Source organism: Rhinolophus ferrumequinum, chromosome 9, assembly GCF_004115265.2.
Source record: "Rhinolophus ferrumequinum isolate MPI-CBG mRhiFer1 chromosome 9, mRhiFer1_v1.p, whole genome shotgun sequence".
NCBI classification, from domain to species: Eukaryota; Metazoa; Chordata; class Mammalia; order Chiroptera; family Rhinolophidae; genus Rhinolophus; species Rhinolophus ferrumequinum.
The window spans coordinates 77,417,896-77,442,056 of NC_046292.1; the positions used below are offsets into that span (position 1 = coordinate 77,417,896).

General features: G+C 37.3%; 1 protein-coding gene across 1 annotated transcript in view; it reads right to left on the reverse strand.

Annotated features, from left to right (window-relative positions):
- The window catches only part of CAP2 (cyclase associated actin cytoskeleton regulatory protein 2), a 144,992-nt gene that overhangs the window by 14,517 nt on the left and 106,314 nt on the right, over positions 1-24,161 (reverse strand). The window contains exons 8-11 of the mRNA XM_033115558.1: positions 10,472-10,658; positions 9,311-9,486; positions 8,132-8,255; positions 7,964-8,046 (exon numbers count right to left, since the gene is read on the reverse strand). Of these exons, the coding sequence (XP_032971449.1) occupies positions 7,964-8,046; positions 8,132-8,255; positions 9,311-9,486; positions 10,472-10,658 (570 nt within the window). The remainder of the gene's footprint in view (positions 1-7,963; positions 8,047-8,131; positions 8,256-9,310; positions 9,487-10,471; positions 10,659-24,161) is intronic.

Below are 24,161 nucleotides of genomic sequence, written 5' to 3' on the forward strand. Positions count from 1 at the left end.
TGTGACGTATTTACATTAAAAAATTATGCTGAAAGAAGAAAAGTCCCAGATAAATAACCTCAAATTACATCTTAAAAAACTAGAAAAAAAAAGAACAAATGAAATCCAAAGTTAGCAGAAGGAAGGAAATAATAAAAATCACAGCAGAACTAAATGAAATAGAGAGCAAGTAAAAAATAGAAAAAATTAATGAGACAAAGAGCTGGTTCTTTGAAATGATTAATAAAATTGACAAACCTTTGGCTGGACTCACTAAAATAAGAAGAGAAAAGACACAAAAAACCAAATCAGAAATGAAAGAGGGTAAGTTATCACGGATGCCACAGAAATACAAAAAATCATCCAAGAATACTACCGTATTTCCCTGAAAACAAGACCTAACTGGAAAATAAGCCCTAGCGTGATTTTTCAGGATGCTCGTAATATAAGCCCTACCACAAAAATAAACCCCAGTTAAGATCATCAGCCAGGTGGATGCATTTAGTACATCCGTGGCAACACACAACGGACATATTGAATTATAAAATAATATTAATATATAATTAAATATAAATAAATAGCATTATTGATATTAGTAGTTAAATGATAATACAAATTATAATTATTTGTAAATACCCAAGCGGATGCCTTTGGACGAGAGGTAAACACCTGTGTAAACAGATGAACTTGAGACTTATTGCCGAATGACCAATTGGACTATAGACACAATGCACGAATAACGTGCACACTTGATAATGTGATTGCGTCTATTATGAATCTTCATAATTCAATATATCGTGTGTTGTAATGCATTCATGTGAAATAAAGAAACGTTTTCTTAATTTTGGTGCTTGCAATTTTTTGTCACTTTTGTGTGGACCATCATCTTAACTGTCATCATTTTTGTTGCCACTCCTGTCTTGTAAGTCTTCAATTAACACTTGATTTAATGGAAGATTTAAAGGGAATAATATTTTGACCCCCAGAAAAGATGAGTTCAAAAAGAAAGAGCTATTCCGTCGAGTACAAGAAAAAAATTGTGGAGGAATTCCGGAGCAAGAATCTTATGGCTTTCTGCAAAGAGAAGTTGAACCTCCAAATGGTCCGAAAATGGTGAGCAGAGTATGATAACCTCAGTCAACAGGTGGACGAGGGAAATGCTAAGAAGCGCAAGTGTGGATCAGGTCGGCAACCATTATTTCCTGAGCTGGAAGACATCATCTGTGAATGGATTGCTGACAGGGGAGCAAAGGCTTTGGTTGTGCGCAAGGCTGATATTCAAGCATTTGCCCTTGCAATGGCACCACAGTTAGAAATATCCCCAGAAGAATTCAAAGCATCACAACACTGGCTGGATGGCTTCCTTCAGCAATATAAATTGTCTCTAAGATCGCCAACACTGTTCAAGCTGGAAGATACTGAAGTTATTAAACATGCACTTGCATTCAAGTCCTTTGCTGATGGCATCGACTTTTCTAAATACCAACTCTCCAACATGATTGCTATGGACGAAACTACAGTGTTTATGGGCCAAGGATCTCAAACTACAGTTGATCAGAGGGATGCCTCATCAATCTACATTCCCTCCACTGGTTACAAAAGTGCACATGTTACCTGTATTTTGGCAATTCATCTGGATGGAAAGAAAGCCCCACCTCTAATCATCACTAAGGGCAAGAAAGATAAGGTTGAACGTGTTTCAGTCATTTATGTTCTTGAAACCGAAAAGCCTGGTGCACACAGCAGTTATAAGGAGGTGGGTCGATTTAATGTTGCCACTTGTTCTGCAAGATGGCCAAAGAGGTCTGCTAGTCTGGGATTCAGTCAGTACTCACCGCACTAAAGACATGAAGAACTTCCTTGCAGAGAGAAGAATAGATCAAATAATAATTCCCACAGGAATGACTGCCTATCTTCCGACTCTTGATATTGCAATAAACAAGCCATTCAAGGACCATTTGCACATGGAAATCAATGACTACACTGAAAATAGAATGGAGAGAAATCAGCGTGGAAACTTTGTGAAGCCTAGCCTGTAAGAGGTCATGTTTTCGGTGAAGAATTCATGGGATAAAATTACTGGCAGCTGTGTTCCCAATGCGCTATGAGTAGGCTACATGGACAAGAAGTTCTCATTTAAGGAGAGCTTTATTGCTGGACATGAGAGATTGGGGCCAATGGTTCTACAGGAAATGGAGTTGCAAGAAATTCAAGCCAGAATTCGGGGTTTGGAGAGTTATGATGATGTTCCAGAAGAAGATGACATGACTGTATTTGAATAAATGTAGATTTTTGTACATGAATACATGTAGATTGTTGTACATGAAAAAATAAGACATCCCCTGAAAATAAGTCCTAATGCATCTTTTGGAGCAAAAATTAATATAAGACCTAGTCTTATTTTCGGGGAAATACAGTATGAAGGATTATATGCCACTGAATTCAATAACCTAGAAAATGAACATGTTCTTAGAAATATATAGCCTTCCTAGCCTGAATCACGAAGAATTGGAAAATCTAAATAGACTGATCACCAGTGAGGAAATTGAATCAGTCATCTGAAACCTTCCCCAAAGTAAAAGTCCAGGACCAGATGGCTTCACTAGTGAATTCTACCAAACATTCAAAGAGGATCTAATACCTGTCCTACTCAAATTCTTCCAAAAAATTGAAGAGACAATACTCCCTAAACTCATTTTATGAGGCCAACATCACCCTAATACCAAAACCTGGTAAAGATAACACAAAAAAAGAAAATTATAGACCAATATCTCTGATAAATACAAAAATCCTAAACAAAATTACAGACCAATATGTCTGATAAATGCAAAATCCTAAACAAAATTCTAGCAAATCGAATTCAACAATATATTTAAAAGATTATACATCACGACCAAGTGGGGTTCAACATACGCAAGTCAATCAATGTGATATACCACATAAACAAAATAAAGGACAAGATCATATAATTATATCAATAGATGCAGAAAAAGTGTTTGACAAGATACAACATCCATTTATGATTAAAACACTTAATAAAATAGATATAGAAGGAGAATAACACAATAAAGGCCATATATAACAAACACTAAGCTACTATCATAATTAATGGTGAAACACTAAAGCCCTTTGCTCTATGCTCAGGAACATGACAGGGCTGTCCCCTATCACCTCTGCTTTTCAACATAATGTTGAAAGTCATAGCCAGAGTAATCAGGGAATACAAATAAATAAAAGGCATCCAAATTGGGAATGAAGAAGTTAAACTGTCACTTTTTGCAGATGACTGATGCTATATATAGAAAACCCTAAAGACTCCACCAAAAGCTATTAGAAACAATAAACGAATACAGTAAAGTTGCTGGCTACAAAATCAATGTACAAAGTCCATTGCATTCCAATATATAACAATGAAATCTCAGAAAAAGAAATTTAAAAAACAGTTCCTTTTGTAATTGCTACAAAAAGAATAAAATACCTAGGAATAAACTTAACCAAGGATGTGAAAGACTTATATACTGAAAACTCTAAGACATTTTTAAAAGAAATTGAAGAAGACACAAAGAAATGGAAACATATTCTGTGTTCATGGATTGGAAGAATCACCATAGTTAAAATGGCCATGTTACCCAAGGCCATTTAATACAATCCCCATCAAAATCCCAAAGGCATTTTTTTTTTTTATGATAGAGTCTTCTTTATTTTCATGCACAGTGAAAAAAAATAATCTCGCCAGAACAAGACACATTGAGTTTGATGACACACAAATTTTCATCAAGAAAAAGTTCAGTCATGACCATATTATAAATGTGTACTCTAAGAAACAATCATTTAGAAACTTAAGAGACCCTACATCCAGCATCAATAATCCCCAGATCTTTCTTTGAAACCCTCTGACCTCAAAAACTATTTTCTAATTAGCATCATGTAGAACCAAATGCCAGGTTTCAATGTGTGAAACTGCCCAGATAGCTGAGATTGCAAACTGCTGAGGTGTTGGGTTCTGGACTCAAATACCGCCAAAGGCATTTTTTAAAGAATCGAATAAAGCAATAGAATAAAGAATCATCAGCTTTGTAGGGAATCACACGAGACCCCAATAGCCAAAGCAATCATAAGAAAAAAGAACAATGCTCGAGGTATCACACTCCCCGACTTTAGCTTGTACTACAGGGCAACAATAATCAAAACAGCATGGTACTGGCAGAAAAACACACACACAAACCAGTGGAAGAGAACTGAGAACCTAGAAATAAACCCACATAAATGTGGACAGATAATTTTTGACAAAGAAGCCAAAAATATACAATGAACAAATGATAGCCTCTTCAATAAATGGTGCTGGGGAAATTGGAAAGCCATATACAAAAGAATGAAACTAGATTGCTATCTGTCACTGTGTATCAAAATTAACTCAAAATGGATCAAAGACCTCAACATAAGACCTGAAACAATAAAATGCATAGAAGAAAACATAGGTATTAAACTTATGTTTAGTACCTGTGTGTACTACACACAGGTACTAAACTTGGTTTCAAAGAGCATTTTATGAATTTGACCCCAAAGGCAAAGGAAGTAAAAGCTAAAATAAATGAATGGGATCATATCAAACTTAAAAGCTTCTGCACAGCAAAAGAAACCATCAACAAAATAAAGAGGCAACCAACCGAATGGGAGAAGATTTTTGCAAACAACACTGCCGATAAGGGGCTAATATCCAAAATATATAAGGAACTCATACAACTCAACAACAACAAAAAACAAACAATCCAATTAAAAAATGGGCAGAAGACCTGACGAGACATATCTCAAAAGAAGATATACAAATGGCCAATAGACATATGAGAAAACGCTCAGCATCACTAATCGTTAGAGAAATGCAAATAAAAACCACAATGAGATATCACCTCACACCAATTAGAATGGCTGTCATCAACAAGAAAAGTGTTGGAGAGGCTGTGGAGAAAAAGGAACCCTCATCCACTGTTGGTGGGAATGCAGATTGGTGCAGCTGCTATGGAAGGCAGTGTGGAGGTTCCTCAAGAAATGAAGTATAGAATTACCATATGATCCAGCAATCCCTCTTGGGTATTTACCAAAAAAATCTGAAAACATTTATCTGTAAATATGTATGTGCTCCAATGTCATTGCAGTTTTATTTATGGTGGCCAAGACATGGAAACAACCAAAGTGTCCTTCAATAGATGATTGGATAAAGAAGTTGTGATACATATACACAGTGGAATACAATTCTGCCATAAGAAAAGATGAAATAGTACCATTTGCAACAACATGGATGGATCTTGAGATTATTATGCTGAGCGAAATAAGTCAGACAGAAAAAGTTGAGAACCATATGATTTCACTGATATGTGGTATATAAAACTGAAAACAACTAAAGAACAAGACAAACAAATGAAGAAACAAAAACTCATAGACACAGACAATAGTTTATTGGTTACCAGAGGGTAAGGGGAGAAGGGGTAGGAGATGAGAGTAAAGGGGATCCAATATATGGTGATGGAAAAAGAACTGACTGTGGGTGGTGAACCAACAATGTGATATATAGATGATGTCATACAGAATTGTACACCTGAAATCTATGTAACTTTACTAACAATTGTCACCCCAATAAACTTTAATTTAAAAAAAATAATGCTAACTTCTTATATATGGTATCATACTTGCCACCCAATCTCATTTCTGTAAGAATAAAAGAAAGCTTGAAATAAATCCTCTAAAATTAAGAGGGGGGATGTTAGTCTAGACTATTTATTTCCAAGGTACTTTTCATCTGGCTAGATATGTACTCTCACCTCTGCCATAGAATGTTATTTCTAGTTTGCTTTTTGTTTTTGTTAAAAATAATGCGAAGTGGGAGAGAGCATGGCTCTTTATGTAGAAACTTCCACTATCTAAAACAGTTTTTTAGAAATTGTGGGGTCATTATTAGGTTTTTATGAACTATACTTGTCCTTGAGTAATTAGACTTTTCCTGATGATAAGTGGTTTCCTTAAATTTTTTATCCAATTATTAAGTGGATAAATGTGGTTATCAGAAATACCAAACTGGGAGATAGTGTTGCCAGAATGTAAGCTTCATAAAGGCAAGGGTTTTTGTCTCGTTTGTTTACTGACATTTTTAGAGCTTAGAACAGTACCTGACATATTAGACATTAGGCAAATTTGGTGAATGAATGAATGTATGAGTGCTTGATGCTAAGTAGCCTTGGGCAAATAATTCACATTTTAGAATTTAAAGTGTGATTCAAGGATGGTCAAGTTTCCCTGTTTACATGGTAAAGCTAAGCATATATATCTGTGACAAATTATTTGGGTGCTTTCTTTTAAATAGTTTTTTTAAATCAAGGAATGGAATTTATGAAGAAGTGGAATCAGAAGGGTTAGGGGAAAGATTTCCATGAGGCATTGAAGAGCATATATGGAACTGGAATGGCACAGAAGTAAATGTATCTGTGGAGGCTATGTGGCAAGAATATTTAGAATTTGGGGCTGTAGAGGACTTACTATCTCCCAGCTATCCTTGTGTTTCAAGGAAGGGAATTCAGAGAAGAGAGGAAGTGCATTGCCAAAGTACACACAGTGGGTGAGGGCAGAGATTCTTTCCATTTAACAGACACATGGAAAACCAGCTTCTTCGGTGGCAGTTAGTAAAATGTAAAATGTACAATTGAATGGATTAAAAGTGGCAGTAGTAACTATGGAAAACAGTGAGGAGATTCCTTTAAAAATTAAGAATAGAACTACCTTATGACCTAGCAATCCTTCTTCTAGGTATCTACCTAAAAAATTTGAAAACACTTATTTGTAAAGATATATGTATCCCTATGTTCATTGCAGCATTATTTACAATAGCCAAGACATGGGAACAACCTGAGTGTCCTTCGACAGATGACTGGATAAAGATGATATGGTACATATATACAATGGAATACTAATAAGCCACAAAAGAAGATGAAATATTGTCATTTGCAACAACATGAATGGATCTTGAGAGTATCACACTAAGTGAAATAAGTCAGATAGAAAAGAATAAGAACTGTATCATTTCACTCATATGTGGGATATAAAACAAACAGCAACAAACAAAACAAACAAACAAACTCAGAGGGGGAAAAGAGGATTGGGGGAGGAATGAAGAGGATAAAGGGGGGTCAAATAAATGGTGATGAGAGGAGACTAGACTTTGGGTGACAAGCACACAATGGAGAATACAGGTGTATTATAAAGTTATATACCTGAAATTTATATAATACTATTAATCAATGTTACCACAATAATTTAATTTAAAAAATGTTTTTAAAAGCATGGCAATGGTGAAAAGCCCATAAAAGAGAAAAATCTATGCAACTAGAATCCAATTTTAACAAACATTATTAGAAAACATCAGATAATAAGGGATAGTTACCAATATGAAAGGAATGTAATCAAAGATAGAAGTTATAATTGGCCAAAGGTAAGAAGCTTTTGTGTATTATAGCATCTCATCTGTTTAACTCAAAATTACTAAAGGAATGTAGATTTTCTCCTGTTTTGCAAATTCAATCCAGGCGTTTTTTTTTGATGATCTCATTGACTCTTTGGAAAAACCGTTCCCCCTCCTTACCCAGAACCAACGATTCATTTCAATCCTTCACTGATCAAACATTTATTGGACACCTACATGTACAGGTACTGTGCAAGTTTCTGGGGCTGTAAAGATTAAATTAACTGTTTTTGAAATAAAGATGGTAAACCAATAATTGAAGTGCAAAATAGGATGTGTTCTAAGAGATTGAAAAGGAGGAGTTAACACTACCTAAGAAGTAAGAAGGGGCTTCAGAGGGGAGGTGATGATAGAGCTGTCTTTAGGGAGAAAGGGAATAGGATTTTCTAGGTAGACACGGAGGGCCCCTTTCCGGCAGAATGGATGGTCTGTGCAAAGCCATCGCGGGGGCAGAGCATGGTTGAAAGGGCCACTTACCTGCATTTGAATGTCCTTGGAGTTGATCACTTCCACAATGCCCACCACATTATCAAACACCAGGCCAAACTTTGTACAGTTATCTAGGAAAAAAATACTTCGCTGAATACGTAGAGCATGTTTATACAAGCACTTTAGAGTAACTACACAGCCATAGTTCTGCCCTACCAATTGTAATGGAATTTATTTTCCCTTTCATCTGTAGGGTAGACTTGTTGCATTTGAAAATATAAGCCACTTGTTTCAGTTCAGTCTCTGAAATCACCAGGTCATTCTTGTCCTCTTGGTATTCCTAAAATTAAAACATATGCAAATATTAAATATAAGGATGCATCGATAAATTGAATCCATTGCACACTGAAATTACTATGGAGTGAAGCATTCATTAATTATAGCTTTTCAATATGTTCTTTCTTTTATAACCATTTTCTTACTGACTAAACCACAGGTCTTTGTCACTGTAATGTTTTGAATAGATGGAACAACTGATTGGAAGGGGGTTGGTGTCAATTTGCAAACAATCAAATATCAGGCACCTGGGCTAGTGAGTGGGGTTTGGAACAGGCATGTGAGAGCTTTTTGTTGAGTCTGGTCTTAATGATGCTGTAGCAAAATCTGCTGTGTCACATACAAGTTGGGCAAATAGGCTAGTAAGGGTCACTGCAGTGGTCTAAGTCCCAGTGTATTTTCAGACCATGGCAACCTTGTGGGGGACTTTGGTCCTCAATCTTTGGGGAACTCCCCAGGATTGGTAGGCACCAGCTTCCATCCACATTCAAAGTATCTTCAGTTCACACAATGGTGGAGATGGTGGGTGAACTCGTAGGTTATATCAGCATCTCCGTCAGTGGGATAGAATCCTACAGCAGATCAGAACGGGGCACAGATTAAAAGTTTATGGAAAGAGTAGTTAAATTCATAGACAGAAAATAGAAAGGTGGTTGCCATGGGCTAAAGTAAAGGAGAATGGGGAATTAGTGTTTAAGGGGTACAGAGTTTAAAGATTAAAAGAGTTCTGTGGATGGATGGTGGTGGCTGCACACAGGGTGAATGTACTGAATGCCACTGAACTGTACACTTAAATGTTAAGATGGTACATTTTGTTTTATGTGTAATTTTACCACAACTGAAAAAATAATTTTAAAAAGCTGAGAAAAGAATGAATGGGAAACAATGAAAAGCAGAAAACGGTTTATGGAAGCATTCCGAAAGGCCCTGGTTTCTATTTTAGCCAGGCTTTTGCTCCTGTCATTTCACTCGGAAATCCTTAAGACCTTGGTATACAGTTTAGCCATTAGTCCTTTTGTTAGACTGTGTCAGGAATGAAGGTTAAAGGGCTTCACTCACTACTCTCCATTTCTTTCCTTCCAACTCGAACACAGGAGCATGTTTCTGAGGGGAATGAGATTGGGGAGACTTGGGGCCTGGACTGTGGCTTTTGGTAGGAGATGGAGTTTGTCCTCCTTGAGCCCGTAGGCTGGGATTCTTGTATATCTTCTGTTCATCTGTGACATGCCGGAGGCCTAGGAAGGTAACACACAGACACATTTCTTTATATTTTATGCAAAGAGAAATGTCCCTAACTTCTTAGATCAACACGATGTAAACAGCACAAGAATTTTTGTTAATGCTATTTTCTCAACAGGCTAGTGTCTTCTCAAGGTTAATATGCAGAGTTTGAGACTTGTGTAAGTTAGAGTTAATGGAAGCACTGTAAGTATTTTTCAATTTGAGGAACCCCTTCTTTAAGGAGATGCAATGATAGACAAAAATTTTGCAAAAGGCAAACCACAGTGCCAAAAAGGATCGTTTGATTTACTTTTTCTCTCATGGCTGAATCATTCCCTAGACATAATCCAAAGGTTAAGGCATTCCAGTAAGTATATATGAGAGTACAGAATTGATTTTAGGGTTACAGATCCATTCCCTTACTTTGCAGACGAGGAGACAGTGCAGCTAATTGGAGCCAGAGAAAAATTTAGGATTTTGGGTTCTGAACTCCCAGCCCAGTGCATAGGGACATTAAGCCCTAACTCCTTTTACCCATGCAAAGCAAAAAATCATTGGCATAAAGTTTTTGGCAACATGATTCTATTAAATGTTGCATGATTATTTTTTAATTAACCGTTCACTGTGAGGACAAAAGTAGTCAATGACATAATTCCTTGACAAGCCTGTACACTGCTTGAGGACACAGGTGCTGTTGTTTCTCATTTTTATTTCAATTGATTTTGATGCCTTGCTTGTAGAAGGTGTCGAAGCAGCAAGGGCTGAAGTGGTTATGCAGTCAGTGCCTTGGCTGATTTAGAACCCAGAGTTTCTGAGTTCTTTCTGGTCCATGCAACAGCCCACTGAGCCCATCAACCTTGCAGGTTTCTGCCTTCTCAACAGTAGCTCCCTGTGTGTGGGGGGGACTGGAGTTGAATGATGCATCCATCAGTGTGGACCATGGGGAGGTCTGTGTGCCTGGGCCCAAGGGGAGACAGCTTCAAGGTCTGGTTTTCTCACCTTTTGTAATCGCTTCTCCCTGGTTAAGTTGTGCAAATAAAGCTGAGCGTGAAGGAGAGGACTCCTCTTTTCTGCCTTCATTCTCAAAAAGTGGAGGTGGCCCAGGAGGAGGGGGAGGAGGGGGTGGAGGATGGCCAGGCCCCAGGGAGAGGGCAGACAAAGCTGAAGTAGTTGATGCTACCGGACCCTGTGGGAGAGAGAAGATGGAAAGCACTGCATTGAGACTCATGTCTTTGCTGAGAGCTGGGATTTTGCCAACGTCACTTAGAACCTGTTGCCAATGAGGGAGTGGGGTTCAAGATTCACAAAGGGCACCCAGGAGGTACATTTGTGAATCATGGGTCTGTTTGGGAAGACCTAGAACCGAGGGGGAATTCGCCTTGGGAACATGGAACATGGAGCGTGACTCATCTGTCAGAAACTGCTAGTTAGAAACTCTATGTCCAGGATTCACACTCCCAACTCAGAGGCAAACAAAGCTATATTCACAGGTTCATGTCCAAAGCTCAGGATACAAATGAAACTGGGCGTTGGCCAATGGAGAATCATAAGAAAAAAGTGGTCTAACTGATAAAAGGACTCACTTTTTCTTTTTGGACACTAGAAATTGCTACTGTCAAGGAGACAGAGAGAGAGAGGTGAAAATTATTCAGTGATTATTAGATATTTTTGAACCTTTTTGAACAGATAAAGAAAGAGATACTAAAACTTTCTGAAACTGATTTTTCAAGTATGCATGCCTCAAACTGACCCCCAAGGAAGGACCAGGTGTAACCATCGGGATACTGTCAAACCTGAGGTGGTCGGGGTGAGGGATCCCTCTGATGGTTTGGCTCATCTAATGCTGATTGTTAGTGAACGAACGAAAAGCTGGATTTCTCCTGAGCAAGATCTATGCTTGTTCTTATTTTCTGTGCTATGGGAAGTGCGACCTTTGTATCCAGTGTGAAATTCTAACAAATTCAAATGGCAGTAAAAGGTGATATAAAATAGAGGGATCTGTTTTAACCTTTTGAGAGAACTCCAGAGGTGCAGTTGTCACAAAGTTTAAAACTAGTAGGTTAAAAACACACATTCTTAAACTTGTGTTATATACCATTTTACCTTTAAATTCCTATAATAAGGACTTACAAGCTAATTCAATACACAAATAGGAAACTTAAAAAATTAAGAGTGATAGAAGTGTGGCTTAGGCTCATGTATCTTCAATACCAAATACAAGATGTAAAACACTACATAAGTGTTAAATATTAACAAAGCATATCCATATTTTCCTAAGCAACTTCGTATTACATAGTGTCAATATCAGGTTTTTAGTCCTTGGTAGTTTTTAGTTGAAAAACCCCACACAATTTGCAAAGTACTTAATATAATCCCTATTAAGTATAGAATTACCCTGAAAACAAAAGATTCTTCTCATAGTACAAATTGCCTATTACGAAAATAGTCACAGGGATGTAAAATACAGTATAGAGAATATAGTTAATAATATTGTAATAACTATGAATGGTGTTGACTTATCAGGGAGATCACTTCATAAGTTGTATAAATGTCCAATCACTATGTTGTACACCTGAAACGAATATAAAATTGTATGTCAACTGTAATTGAAAATAAAATTTCAAAAGATTCTTCTCTAGTCATAATGCATGTCTTAAAAACTGAGCAAGCTTGAGGAATTATCTACTGAAGTTATAATTTGTGATCCTTTTTGGTTTCTAAGGAAGACCAGACTGACTCCATCAAGATTCTCAGGTCAAGTAGAAAATGGTTGCACAGTTCTTGATACTGACCTTTTTTCTTTTCTTCAGTATCTTGAATGTTTTCTATTATGTTACTGGGGTGAAATTTGAGAATTTTCTCTGAATCATAAAGAGCTGTAAAATACAAGCTTTGCGCATCAAACAATATTCCAGTCCTCAGTTCCAGAAACCAAGAGCCACAAAGTATTATTTTTACTCATAAGCACATAATAACTCAAATAGTCAGTGAAGGGACAGACCTGTCTCCCGCAGCTGAAACACTGCAGCTTTATAGTCCTTCTATTTTGTGGAAAGGGGAGACGATACTGGTTTCTAAATCTTAGAATGATTTACATGGTTCCCTCGCTCTCAGAATTCCGAGTCTCTCTCCAAGAACCATAAAAGGACACTGAAACCAATAAGCCACATATTCAACTTTTAAGAACTTTGATACATTCAGATGGCTGACCCAGGAACACTAAACAAAGGATTTATTGCAACAAATGTTGAATATAAAAGCCAAAAAGTAAGAGAACTCAGGACCAGCTGAAACTCTGTCTTCAACTTATCCTTTGTGGGTTCTGGCTCATTCCTCTATCAGCCCCAGTGAGAGCACAAAACTAGACTCTGGTTTCCAAGGTGACTTTACAATTAGCATTCAGGGGCTTTCGTATACAGTGTACTTGAAAGCAAACTCATTAGATATTCCCTTAACAGGATCTCTGTGGGCTGCTCCTTGCGTGCAACTTTGCCTGTTTCTCCTCCTGTAGGATATTACAGCACATGATACTAGAGCTTTCTGCATACTCACGTGGGCCTGGCCCTGCATGGCAGCCACACCAACTTGAATCACAGACCAACACTAAGCCTTCGGGCTTCCCAATAAAAACAGAGGGGAGATGGTCAGGGAAGGGACGGGCGCCAAGAATTCTGGAAAGGCTAGTATGTGCCAGGCACTAATTGTTTCCATTCACTTAACAAGCTATTTAATGCTCAGTATAGGACAGGTTCTATGCCAGGGGTTCCCAAACTTTTCTGAACATTAGAATCATCTGGGGATCTCTTAGAAATCCCCAAATTGAGCCCATGTTGCAGAAATGCTCTTTGGGGTAGTTTGGACATAGGCATCGTATTTTTTGAAGCTCCACAGGTGATTCCAATGTGCTGGCAGGTTTGGGAACCACCACTCTATGCTACGGTATGTGCTCAGATTAGTCCTAGGCATCACAACCGTATTACTAGGACTGTACTGAAATCGCTCTTTAACAGAAAATAAAGCAGGAAATCAGTCAGGCTGACTCAATATTAAAGAACCAGTAAATGGCAGAGACATAAGTCAAGCACATATCCACTGGATTCTAAAGTCTTTTTTAAGATTGTAGGTTGCAAATCCAAAGTCAGGGAAAAAAAAGATTGGTGGTTGCGAGAGATGGGGGATGGGGAAAATGAGTGAAGGTGGTCAAAAGCAAGAAACTTCCAGTGATAACACAAATCAACCCTGAGGATGTAATGTACAGCATGGTGAACTATAATAGTTAATAACACTGTACTGTATATTTGAAAGTTGCTAAGAGAGTAGATTTTAAAAGTTTTCATCACAAGAAAAAAAATGTACTTACATGTTGGATGAATGCTAACTACACTTATTGTGGTGATCGTTTTCCAATATATACAAATTTTCAATTATTATGTTGTATACCTGAAACTAATACAATGTTATGTGTCAATTGTATCTCAATAAAAACTTCAGAGAAATCTTTTATGCTATATTCAGACTTTTTTTTTTTTAATAGTCACTAGTCAAGTCAAAGAACAAGTGGCATGGGCTGCCTTAAGACATATGTAGTGTTACTCTTGGGCCTCTGGCTTGAATCTGTAAAACCAGCTTAATTTTTATCTCCACTACTCCTCATTCCACCCCTCTACTGCTTTAGCAGCTGACCAAGTTCCTACAGCCAACTCTGGACCCAGGCTTGATGCTATGGGGATATAAGACATCTTGGATATTGACACTGGCACCCCGGCATCAAGTCACCCTTGACGCTGATTTGTTGTGACTCTGTGCCCTGGCTCTAGAAACGGGCCTCTCATCTTATTAATTTTTCCTGAGTACCTGCTGGTTCCACTAATGGCATACTTGCACCCAAATCTGGGTTCCCTGCTTAGTGTTCAAGTTATTATGGGATGGGACCTGACCCTCCTTCTGGGCACTGGAGACTTAAGGGCATTGTCTCTTGGTGTGATTTCCTTTCAGAGAGAAACTCTCATGGTAGAGGTAATGCAACAGTTTGTCTAGACTGAATGAGAAGTAGTAGATTAGATCAGGGCCTGTAGCCTCAGTTGCCTGTTGAGTGATCCATTACTTCTCATTCTCAATGTGATATAGGTCCTGTGGGAAGTGGAGCTAAGAGAAGAAAGGAGCCCTGGGCAGGTTTGGCACAGCTCACACTTCAGTGAGGTCTGTGTAGGGATATAGAAGGATCGCTCCGGATGGGCAAACTTGTCTGGATGTACTGAGGTGAGGGCTGGGAAGAGCCTCTGAACCAACAGTACCTGCTCTAGGAACCTGAAAGGATCGTGGGAGAGTCACAGGGATAACATTTAATTAGCCTGCAGACGGCACTCATTTCTCGGAACAGAGGCTACGGGGGTCAGATTTACACATGCAGAATAAAACAAAGACATTTAATAGAAGATGCAGTTTACTTGAAAATTATCTGAATCTTCCTGGTTCTTCTAAAGAAACTCTTTTCTTAATAAAAATTCTTTTACGGCGTGTTTTATCCTGACAACTACTTTTATTTCTATAGTGTAGAATGATACATCTAAAAGCGCAGGACCTACAGAATTATGATATCCTGGCATAGGTCACATGGACTGGAAGGTAAAGGTAAGGAAACTGAAGGGACTAAGATTGAACCTTAGTTAAGCAGCAATGACCCAGTCCCCCAACAAATGCTTTTCTAAAATACTTCTTTGCTATGTTGATGAAATGAGTCTCCAGGACCTTAGAGCCTCAGACTAGAAACAACTGAAAAGTACATTTTATTAAAATCATTTTAACAATAGCTTACAACTTAAAAAAAAAGAAAAGCAGCATATTTATGACTTTAAATGGCCATATTCAGGGTGCAAAAGTTCACTTATATTGCAAGAACACAGCACAAAATCTAAAAATGCTGCTTTTGAAAGCTCTATTAAGATTAATTTTGAGTGCAGATGTTTGATTATATACTTTTTTTTGGAGGAGGGGCACAAAGACTCTTAAACATCTGCAAATCCCTTTCTCTAAATTAATTTCAACTTTGCTGGGAACAGCTGTTGCCTCTGATTTTATATATATGAACTATAACTATCAAATAATGAAACCATTGTATGTGGCATGTGCAAAGCTTGTAATGTTTTGGCATATATATATATATATACATATATATATACACACACACACACACATACACATATATATATATACACACTACATATATAATTATATAACTATATTACATATAATATACCTGGGGTGCCAAAAAAATGTATTCAAGTGGATATTTTTTTAACGTTTCTCAACGTTGCTCAAGCAGTAGTTCGTCGTAATCAGAAATGTCTGGATGCTGATGGTAACCACTTTGCACACCTCTTGTAATTGCAGAAGTCAAACATGACTTGTATTCATCTTTTTTTATCGGTATAGATTAAGTATTACAATTTTAATACAGTTTTTTCCTTTCTTAAAATGTGTGTACATTTTTTTGGCACCCTCTCTAGTTGCATACTAATGTGCATTGACTTTTTCATTACATGTTTCTTGAAATAAGTACTCACATTTTATTACTTTAGAATTTAGATTTTATTCTGAAATGGAAACTACTTCTAGTTCTTAAATGAAATCTCCACATTGCTTTGCTGGTGCCAATTACATATGTAACTAACAACCCACTTCTATCCCCCATGACAAACACCATTGCCTTAGTTATCCAGTTAATTCAGGTCCAGTCTAGCTTTGGATCTAAATAATCTACAAAAAGGACTCCAATTATCCATTTTGTTGAGTTTGTAGAAAGCAGGACAATAAGGTACTTTTAGACAGAAATTTTACGTCTTTGTGACAAAAAAAAAAATTAAGCAAAAGTGAAACATGACTGCTTAAGTGAAAAAAAAAATCAGCTACAAAGAAAAGTTTTCCATCTAAGATTTCCTGCTTAATAACTAAATTGTTTGGACATTTTCGATTTTCACCTTTTAATTTCTAAGATTTTCCAAGCCCAACAATAGGGGTAGCAGATGATTTGGTCTAAATAGAGCCTAACTATTTAATAGATGGATTGAAAATTAATTAGAATAAGTAGGGCTCACTTGTCAGTTCATCCAACAAACATTTACCGAAAGCTGCCCTGCAAGGACCTGGGTATATGATTAAGTAGGCATACATGTTTGTTAAAAAGCTTATCATCTAGTGGGAGTGTCAAGTGCACAAATAAGTCATTGTAGAAGCAGTTTGCTATGTACCAAGGGGTTGTGACCAGCTCTCCTCAGGACAGGAGTCAGGGGAGCCAGAGAAGGGGTTGTGGTGGCTTAGGCCGGGGCCGTACCATCCAATGCTTTGTAGAGGACAGTGGTCCTACAGGGAGAGACGCTGAGGGGTTTTAAGCAAGGGAAAAGAAATGTATATATAGATTACATCGATCTCCCACTCTAAGAATAGGTCAGGCAACCTATATCTTGGCTCATGTTTTTACCAATTTTTTAAAAAGCAGAAAACAATAAAATGAAAAAAAAATAATGCGATAGATAGCCTCTTGGAATAAGTGGACTATGTCCCTAATAACAGAGGTTTTATTACGATGTTTCTTCTATAAAACAAGCTTAGTGAATAATGTTTTGAGCCACCTGTCTTTAAGTATTTGTGGAGATCATAGATAAAGCTGCAAAATGAAACAGCTGCCGTGCAGTGGTTCTGTTTCTGGGTTTTATCATTCCCCTGCCTCCATCCCTCCCTCATGGCCACCACCACAACTCCTCTTCATGATCACACACATATGGCTATCTTCTGTTTCTTGGTTAGATTCTCTCGTTAGCGGTCCATTTAGAAGCTATCCTGGCCCATTAATCACCTAGTAGCAGTGACAACTTATATTTGCCCAATTATACATTTTAAAAGCAGTTTAAAATCACAAAGCCATTTTAGTCACAAATACACTTACATCCACACGCTAAAACTACAAGAATTCACAATGTTTTACAACTGAACATTTTGGTCAAATGCTATTTATTAATTTTTCCAAAGACAAAGAATCTCAAATGATCTTGTGTAATATGGCAGATAAAATAAGAGGATGATTACCTCTCATATACTACAATAGAAAGGAGGGGTTAAGAGAAAGAACTACCAGTTTCAGACCCAAAGACTAACTTTTTACACACGAGTCAGACGGTTTTCATAGCAGCAAGAAATGCTTCACAAATTTGTGATTTAGGGTTTGTTTATATTTTAGATGTCAAAACTAGTTTCTATTTTCTGCAAGATGTACTTTCATCAAGAATTGAGTGAAATTGATACATTTCCAAATTTGTCAATTTCTAAGTACTTGCAAACTTTACATTCATATTTATGTCATGCTTTTATTGGCAGACAACTATAATCAAGAAAAAGGATTGCCCATAAACTAACAGATGATCATCCAGTACAACATAAGTGTAAGCCAAAGTGAATTTATGACTTTAGTCTCTATTCTCATATTCTTATCACTTCCTACAATTTTGAGACTTCTTCTTCCAATGAAAACAAAGTTTCTGGGGTCCTTTCCAAGAAAACAGAATTGTTAAAAATACTACAATAAACTGCTGCATAATATTTTAAGTGTATGTTTACTAAAATTTTTTAAAAAGTGAATTTAGGGAATATTTCCCATTTTATCTATTGTAAAAGAACACCACTCAAATTTCAGGTTTCCATGAAAGTACCACCAGTGTTTATATGCAGTTGCAATAAAAAGATGGCCCTACAATTACGAAGGAAATGTGGGGCCCATTTTGATTACTTTCCTTCAAAGTCAAGATTCCAAACACCCTTATGCCAAGAGAAAAGTAAAGAGGGAAGGTAATAAGAACCTAAATCTCATGGTCTCGTCAATGACTTCTGAAGGCGTCACTCTTTCCCACTCTCCCCACTCTCCTGTGGTCTCTGTGTAACATGCCTTTGATGACCTGGAGAGATGTGAGCTATGGCAATAGATGAAAAAAGACAGAACAAGAAATAAAGTCCCTTCAGAGAAGGAATAACAGCTTTAAATTGGAAAACAGTCTGGGAATGACGTACACAGTCTATCTTAGTTAGTGGAAACCAGTAACTTAGTATTTTTATGCTTGTTCTAATTTACATATCCAATATGGCTCTTCAAAAAGCATAGGTGGTGATTTCTGTTCTATAGAAAGTAGAAACGTTTGATGAAAGCAGACCAAGCCCTCAGAGCAGAGTCCAGAAGAGTATATTGAACATATTCTAATTTGATCAAGCGAAGCGGCTATTTTGCATAAATTGTCTGGATAAGTAGCCTTAATTATTACTTTGGCCTTGCTTTGCTCCTGCTATCAGAACCAAATCTGGAATTTCCAGATAGTCTTTTCTCCTTGTCTGCCAGCATTGGCAGATTGAAAATAAAATTTCTCATAAAAAAAAAGGAAAGATAAAATTAAATTTTCCATGGGAAAATTTTCCAAAGTTAAAGATAGCAGAGACTACTCATCAAAGAGACAAACTATAGATAGCCAACAGTTGTATGAAGACCAAGAGTGAATGACATGTGCCTTGAATTGTCTGGACAACTACTTCATTTGGCTACAAAGCCTAGGTCTGAACTATCATTTAATTAAAGTTTTTGATTTTCTTTCAGATTTTGGGGTCCTAAAGAAACTATTTTACTCCTCAAATTATCCATACTTGGTAGATGGCAGAGGTGGAGGTGAGGCAAAATAATAGCTGTTATAAAGATGATTTATATTTGGCTCTATATTATTTATATTATTTACTTAGGAAAAAAAATTTAAAAATAGCATCAATATCAGCTGAGCTTTATAATTGAGGCACTCTAAGACAGAATAACTTTTGCCTCAATTTCAGTTCCAAAATTCACAAGAAAGATTAACTGGAACTTAGGTCTGGGAAAAGGTCTGTAATTAGCTTAGTTTCCATGAAGGGTGCAACCTGGACCCAAAGAAAGTGGTCTGAGCTCGGTTCTATGTGATACTCTATGAAGGGCTTGCTTTACGTTTAGAAGACAATCTGCACCTTTACCCCTTCCCTTTTTAAGAATACCTTTTGCCTAAGCTAACATTAGATTGCATTTCTTGAGTTTATACTCCCTGGGAATAGAGGCATGTGGTGGCAAGTGACAGGTACAGGGGAGACACGCAACCAATATGCCGTTGCCTGTAATAAAATGCATCATCCACTTCCATTACTATCATTTGATAGAAGGAATAAAGAAATATTATTTATGTGGCTCTTGAACAATGGACACAACCTGTAATTAATGGAATCACACTATGAAAATTTCATTGTGAAGAAATGTGATTACAAATTAAGGTGTTCCATAGAGCACATGTGTTTGGGTCCTGTACCAGGCACTGCTGCACAGCCCAGGTGGACCGGGCACAGGACCCTGCTTTCAGTGAGCGCACAGCCTTGCAGGAGAGAAGACGCTTCCGCGTTCTCAGACAACAAGCATGTGCCTCTTGGTCTTCGTGTCTTAGCTCAGGCTGTGACTTGGTTTGGATGGATGGCTTTTCCCCACTTTACTAACTGGAAAACACACATCCTTCAAGGCTCACCTCAAAGTTTTCTTGTGTCATAGGTTTTCTTGAACTTTCCTAAGAGGAAATTTCCTGTTAATTTCCTATTTCTCTATTACAAGGACCAGTTCGAAACACCCTTGTGATGATGCCTCACATTATATTGTAATTATTTGTCTATGAATTCAGGTTTGGTCATTTCCTGAGCCTGAGCTCTGAAGAGCCATTCATGACTCATTTTAACATCACCTGTAATGTAGTCCAGTGCCTGAAACATGGTAGGTGCTTAAATAAGTAAGTACCTGCTTTATAAGGTAGAAAGTGCTAAGTATCATCAGAGGAATACAGATTTTTAAGAAATGTTACAGACCTTCTGTGGTGGGAAAGGAGAACTTCCAACTTGGGGAAGGACATGGTGATAAGCAGAGTAGGTCAGAGGGGCTTGGGGAACAAACCATTTGAAATAGACTTTGAAGAATGGATGGATTGGATTTGAAACAAGGAAGCAAGAGAAGGGGATTCCCCAAAACAGGGGACATGTGTGTTGTCATTACAACAAATAGATGCAACTGAACTGTTAGTAATCACACAAGAATGTACAGATCCACATTAGTGTTGTCTTTCAAAGCATTACCTTCTGATGCAACACACTGGCTTAATAAAACGACTACTACTCTAAACTTTCTTTTAGGATTGCTTTCAGATCTGTTTACAAAAACATACATACCAAACAATCACTCAGGCCTTTGTACTCGCTCCTTTTGACTGAAAAGAATATTATTTTAATCAATTCCTCTTCAAAGAGGGTCTCAATGGTTTTTGGCCATTTGAAAAGATAAAACTCGCTTCTAAAGAAGGAAGATTTGCTACCACTTAGTATTCTAAAAAGGCTTTATGTGTCACTGTCTTTTCTCACTGGGAAGGGACAGGAAGATGGATGACACTAGTCAGCTATAAAGGTGATTACTGGGAGGCCCCGTCTGAGGAAGTGTGAGGGTTCTGGAGGAGTGAAGGCTCAGAGGCTGGACCCTGTGGCGTGGTACCTCAGCGTGAATGAGAACCTGGGGTGCCCAACGTGGCTCCACTCTGGGCTGGGACTGACAGTGAGTTTACTCAGTAAAGTCTCCTCCTCTCTAGGCACGCCAGCTCTGCCTGCACCCTTACATCAAATGGCCTGATTTTCCTAGCAGGGGTTGGAGAAGAGAGCGGGCAACAGGATACCCCCAAGTACAGCAATACCTTCAACATTACACATTAAAGAATTTTAAATAAGAACACCTTAAAATATTCCCAAGGTGATGGTTTAAATAAATTAGGGACATATATTAACTTGCTGGCCCTAGCTCAGGTTAGAGAGTTCGAGTTCTTGTTATGAAAATGTTCTAGTAAATGAAATAATCTTGATCGTTAAAGTAGGCAGTTTTAAAAGCAACTACTGTTTTGATTTAGGGAGAGAGATGTAAATACTCTAAAAACATTTATGTATTCTTATCAACTAAAAATAAAGCTCAAAGGTATTTATGAGATAATAAAAATAGTTCTAAGTATAAATGCTTACTTAGAGCTTCACAGGACAACTAACTTTAAACTATTGTGTATAAAATTGTAATATTTATTGATTTAAAGATTTTTATTAAAATATAGCTAACATAAAACATTATATTAGTTTCAGGGGTACACCATAATTATTCAACATTTATATACCTAAAGAAGTGATCACCATGATAAGTCCAGCAACCATCTGACACTGTACCAAGCTATCACAATATTATTGACTATTCTCTACACTGGACATTACATCCCCATAACTTATTTTATGCCTGGAAATTTGGACCACTTATTCACCTTCACCTTTTCCTCCCTTTTAAAATTTTTCAGTTATGGCTGACATTCAATACTATTTTACATTAATTTCAGGTGTACAGTATTGTGGTTAGACATTTATATAATTTAAGAAGTGATCCCCCTGACTAGTCTAGTACTCACCTGGCACTATGCATAGTTATCACCATATTACTGACTATGTTCCCTATGTTTTACTTTACATCCCCATGAGTATTTTGTAACTACCAGTTTGTACTTCCTAATCCCTTCACCTTTTTAATCTATCACCCCAACAAATCTAGTACCCATCTGACACCATAGTTATTACAACATTATTGACTATATTCCTTATGCTATACCCTACATCCGCATGACTACTGTGTAACAACAAATTTGTACTTCTTAATTCCTTCCTCTTTTTACTCACTTCAAACCCCCTTGCATTTGGCAACCATCATTATGTTCTCTATATCTATGAGTTTGTTTCTGTTTTCTTTGTTTATTTTGCTCTTTAGATTCCACATAAAAATGAAATCACATTACATCTGTCCTTCTCTGTCTGACATACCTCACTTGGCACAATACCCTCCATGTCTATCCATGCTGCTGCAGATGGCAAGAACCCATTTCCTTCCCTGGCCAAACAATATTCCATTGTATATATGTACCACCTCTTCTTTATCCATTCTTCCATCGACAGACACCCAGGCTGCCTCCACATCTTGGCCATTGTAAACAATGCTGCAACGAACATATGGATGCACATATTCTCTCGAAGTAGGGTTTGGTTTTCTTCAGATAAATCCCCAGAAGTGGGATTACATGGTCCTTCTTTGTCTCTTATTATAGTCTTTGTTTTAAAGTCTATTTCATGTGGTATAAGTATTGCTGCCTCAAATTTTTTGTTGTTGTTGTTGTTTTTTTGTTGTTGTTTTCTTATTTCCATTTTCTTGAAATATCTTTTTCCATTCCTTTACTTTCCATCTGTGTGTGTCTCTCAATCTGAAGTGAGTCTCTTCTAGGCAACATATGTAAGAGTCTTCTTTTCTTATCCATTCAGTCCTCCTATGTTTTTTGAATGGAGCATTTTAATCCATTTACACTTAAAGTAATTGTTGATAGATATGTAGCTATTGCCATTTTATTATTCATAATTTTGATCTTTTTTTTTTTTTCTTTTCCATCTTAAAGTAGTCCCTCTAACATTCCTTGTAATACTGGTTTGGTGATGATGAACTTCTTTAGCTTTTTTATTTTTGTCTTGGAACCTCTTTATCTGTCCTTCGATGCTAAATCATAGCTTTGCTGAGTAATCTTGGTTCTAGGTCCTTGCTTTTCATGATGTTGAATATTTTGTGCCAATCTCTTCTAGCCTGCATAGTTTCTGTTGAGAAATCAGCTGACAATCTTCTGGGAGCTCCCTTATAAGTTACTAGTTGCTTTTCTCTTGCTGCTTTTAGGATTTTCTCTTTGTCTTTAACCTTTGCGATTCTAATTATAATGTGTCTTGGTGTGGGCCTGCTTGCTTTCATCTTGTTTGGGACTCTCTGTGCTTCCTGGACTTGTATGTCTAGGTTAAAAAAGTTTTCAGTCATTATTTCTTCAAATAAGTTCTCAATACCTTGCTTTCTCTCTTTTCCTTCTGGTACCCCTATGATGTGAATTGTCGTTATGCTTGATTTTGTCCCAGATATCTCTTAAACTATCCTCATTTTTTTGGATTCTTTTTTCTTTTTGTTGTTCTGATTGGGTGTTTTCTGCTACATTGTCTTCTAAATCGCTTTTTCAATCCTCTGCTTCATCTAGTCTGTTGTTGATTCCTTCTAGTGCATTCTTCATTTCAGTTACTGTATTCTTTACTTCTGACTGGTTCTTTTTTATTGTTTCTATGTCCCTTTTGTATGCTTGCTATCTCTTTGTTGAAGTCCTCACTGAGTTCCTTGAGCATCCATATAATGATCGTTTTCAACTTTGTATCTGGTAGGTTGCTTGCCTCCATTTTGTTTAGTTCTTTTACTGGAATTCTCCTGTTACTGCATTTGGGATGTATTTCTTTGTTTCCTCATTTTGGTTGCTTGTTTGTGTCTATATATTAGGTAGATCTGCTATGTCTCCCAGTTTTGGCCAGGTAGTCTATGTAGTAGGCACCCTGTGGGACACAGTCTCCATGGTCACCTGCTCCAGGTGCCCCAGGTGTGTCACTTTTGTGGGTTGTGTGCTCTCTTGTTTTAGTTAAACCTTGATTATTATTGGCATGTCAGTGGGTAGCATATACCCTCAGTCTGACTGGTTGTAGGGTTTGGCCACGTCCACAGCTTATGGGCTGCTGTGCAGGG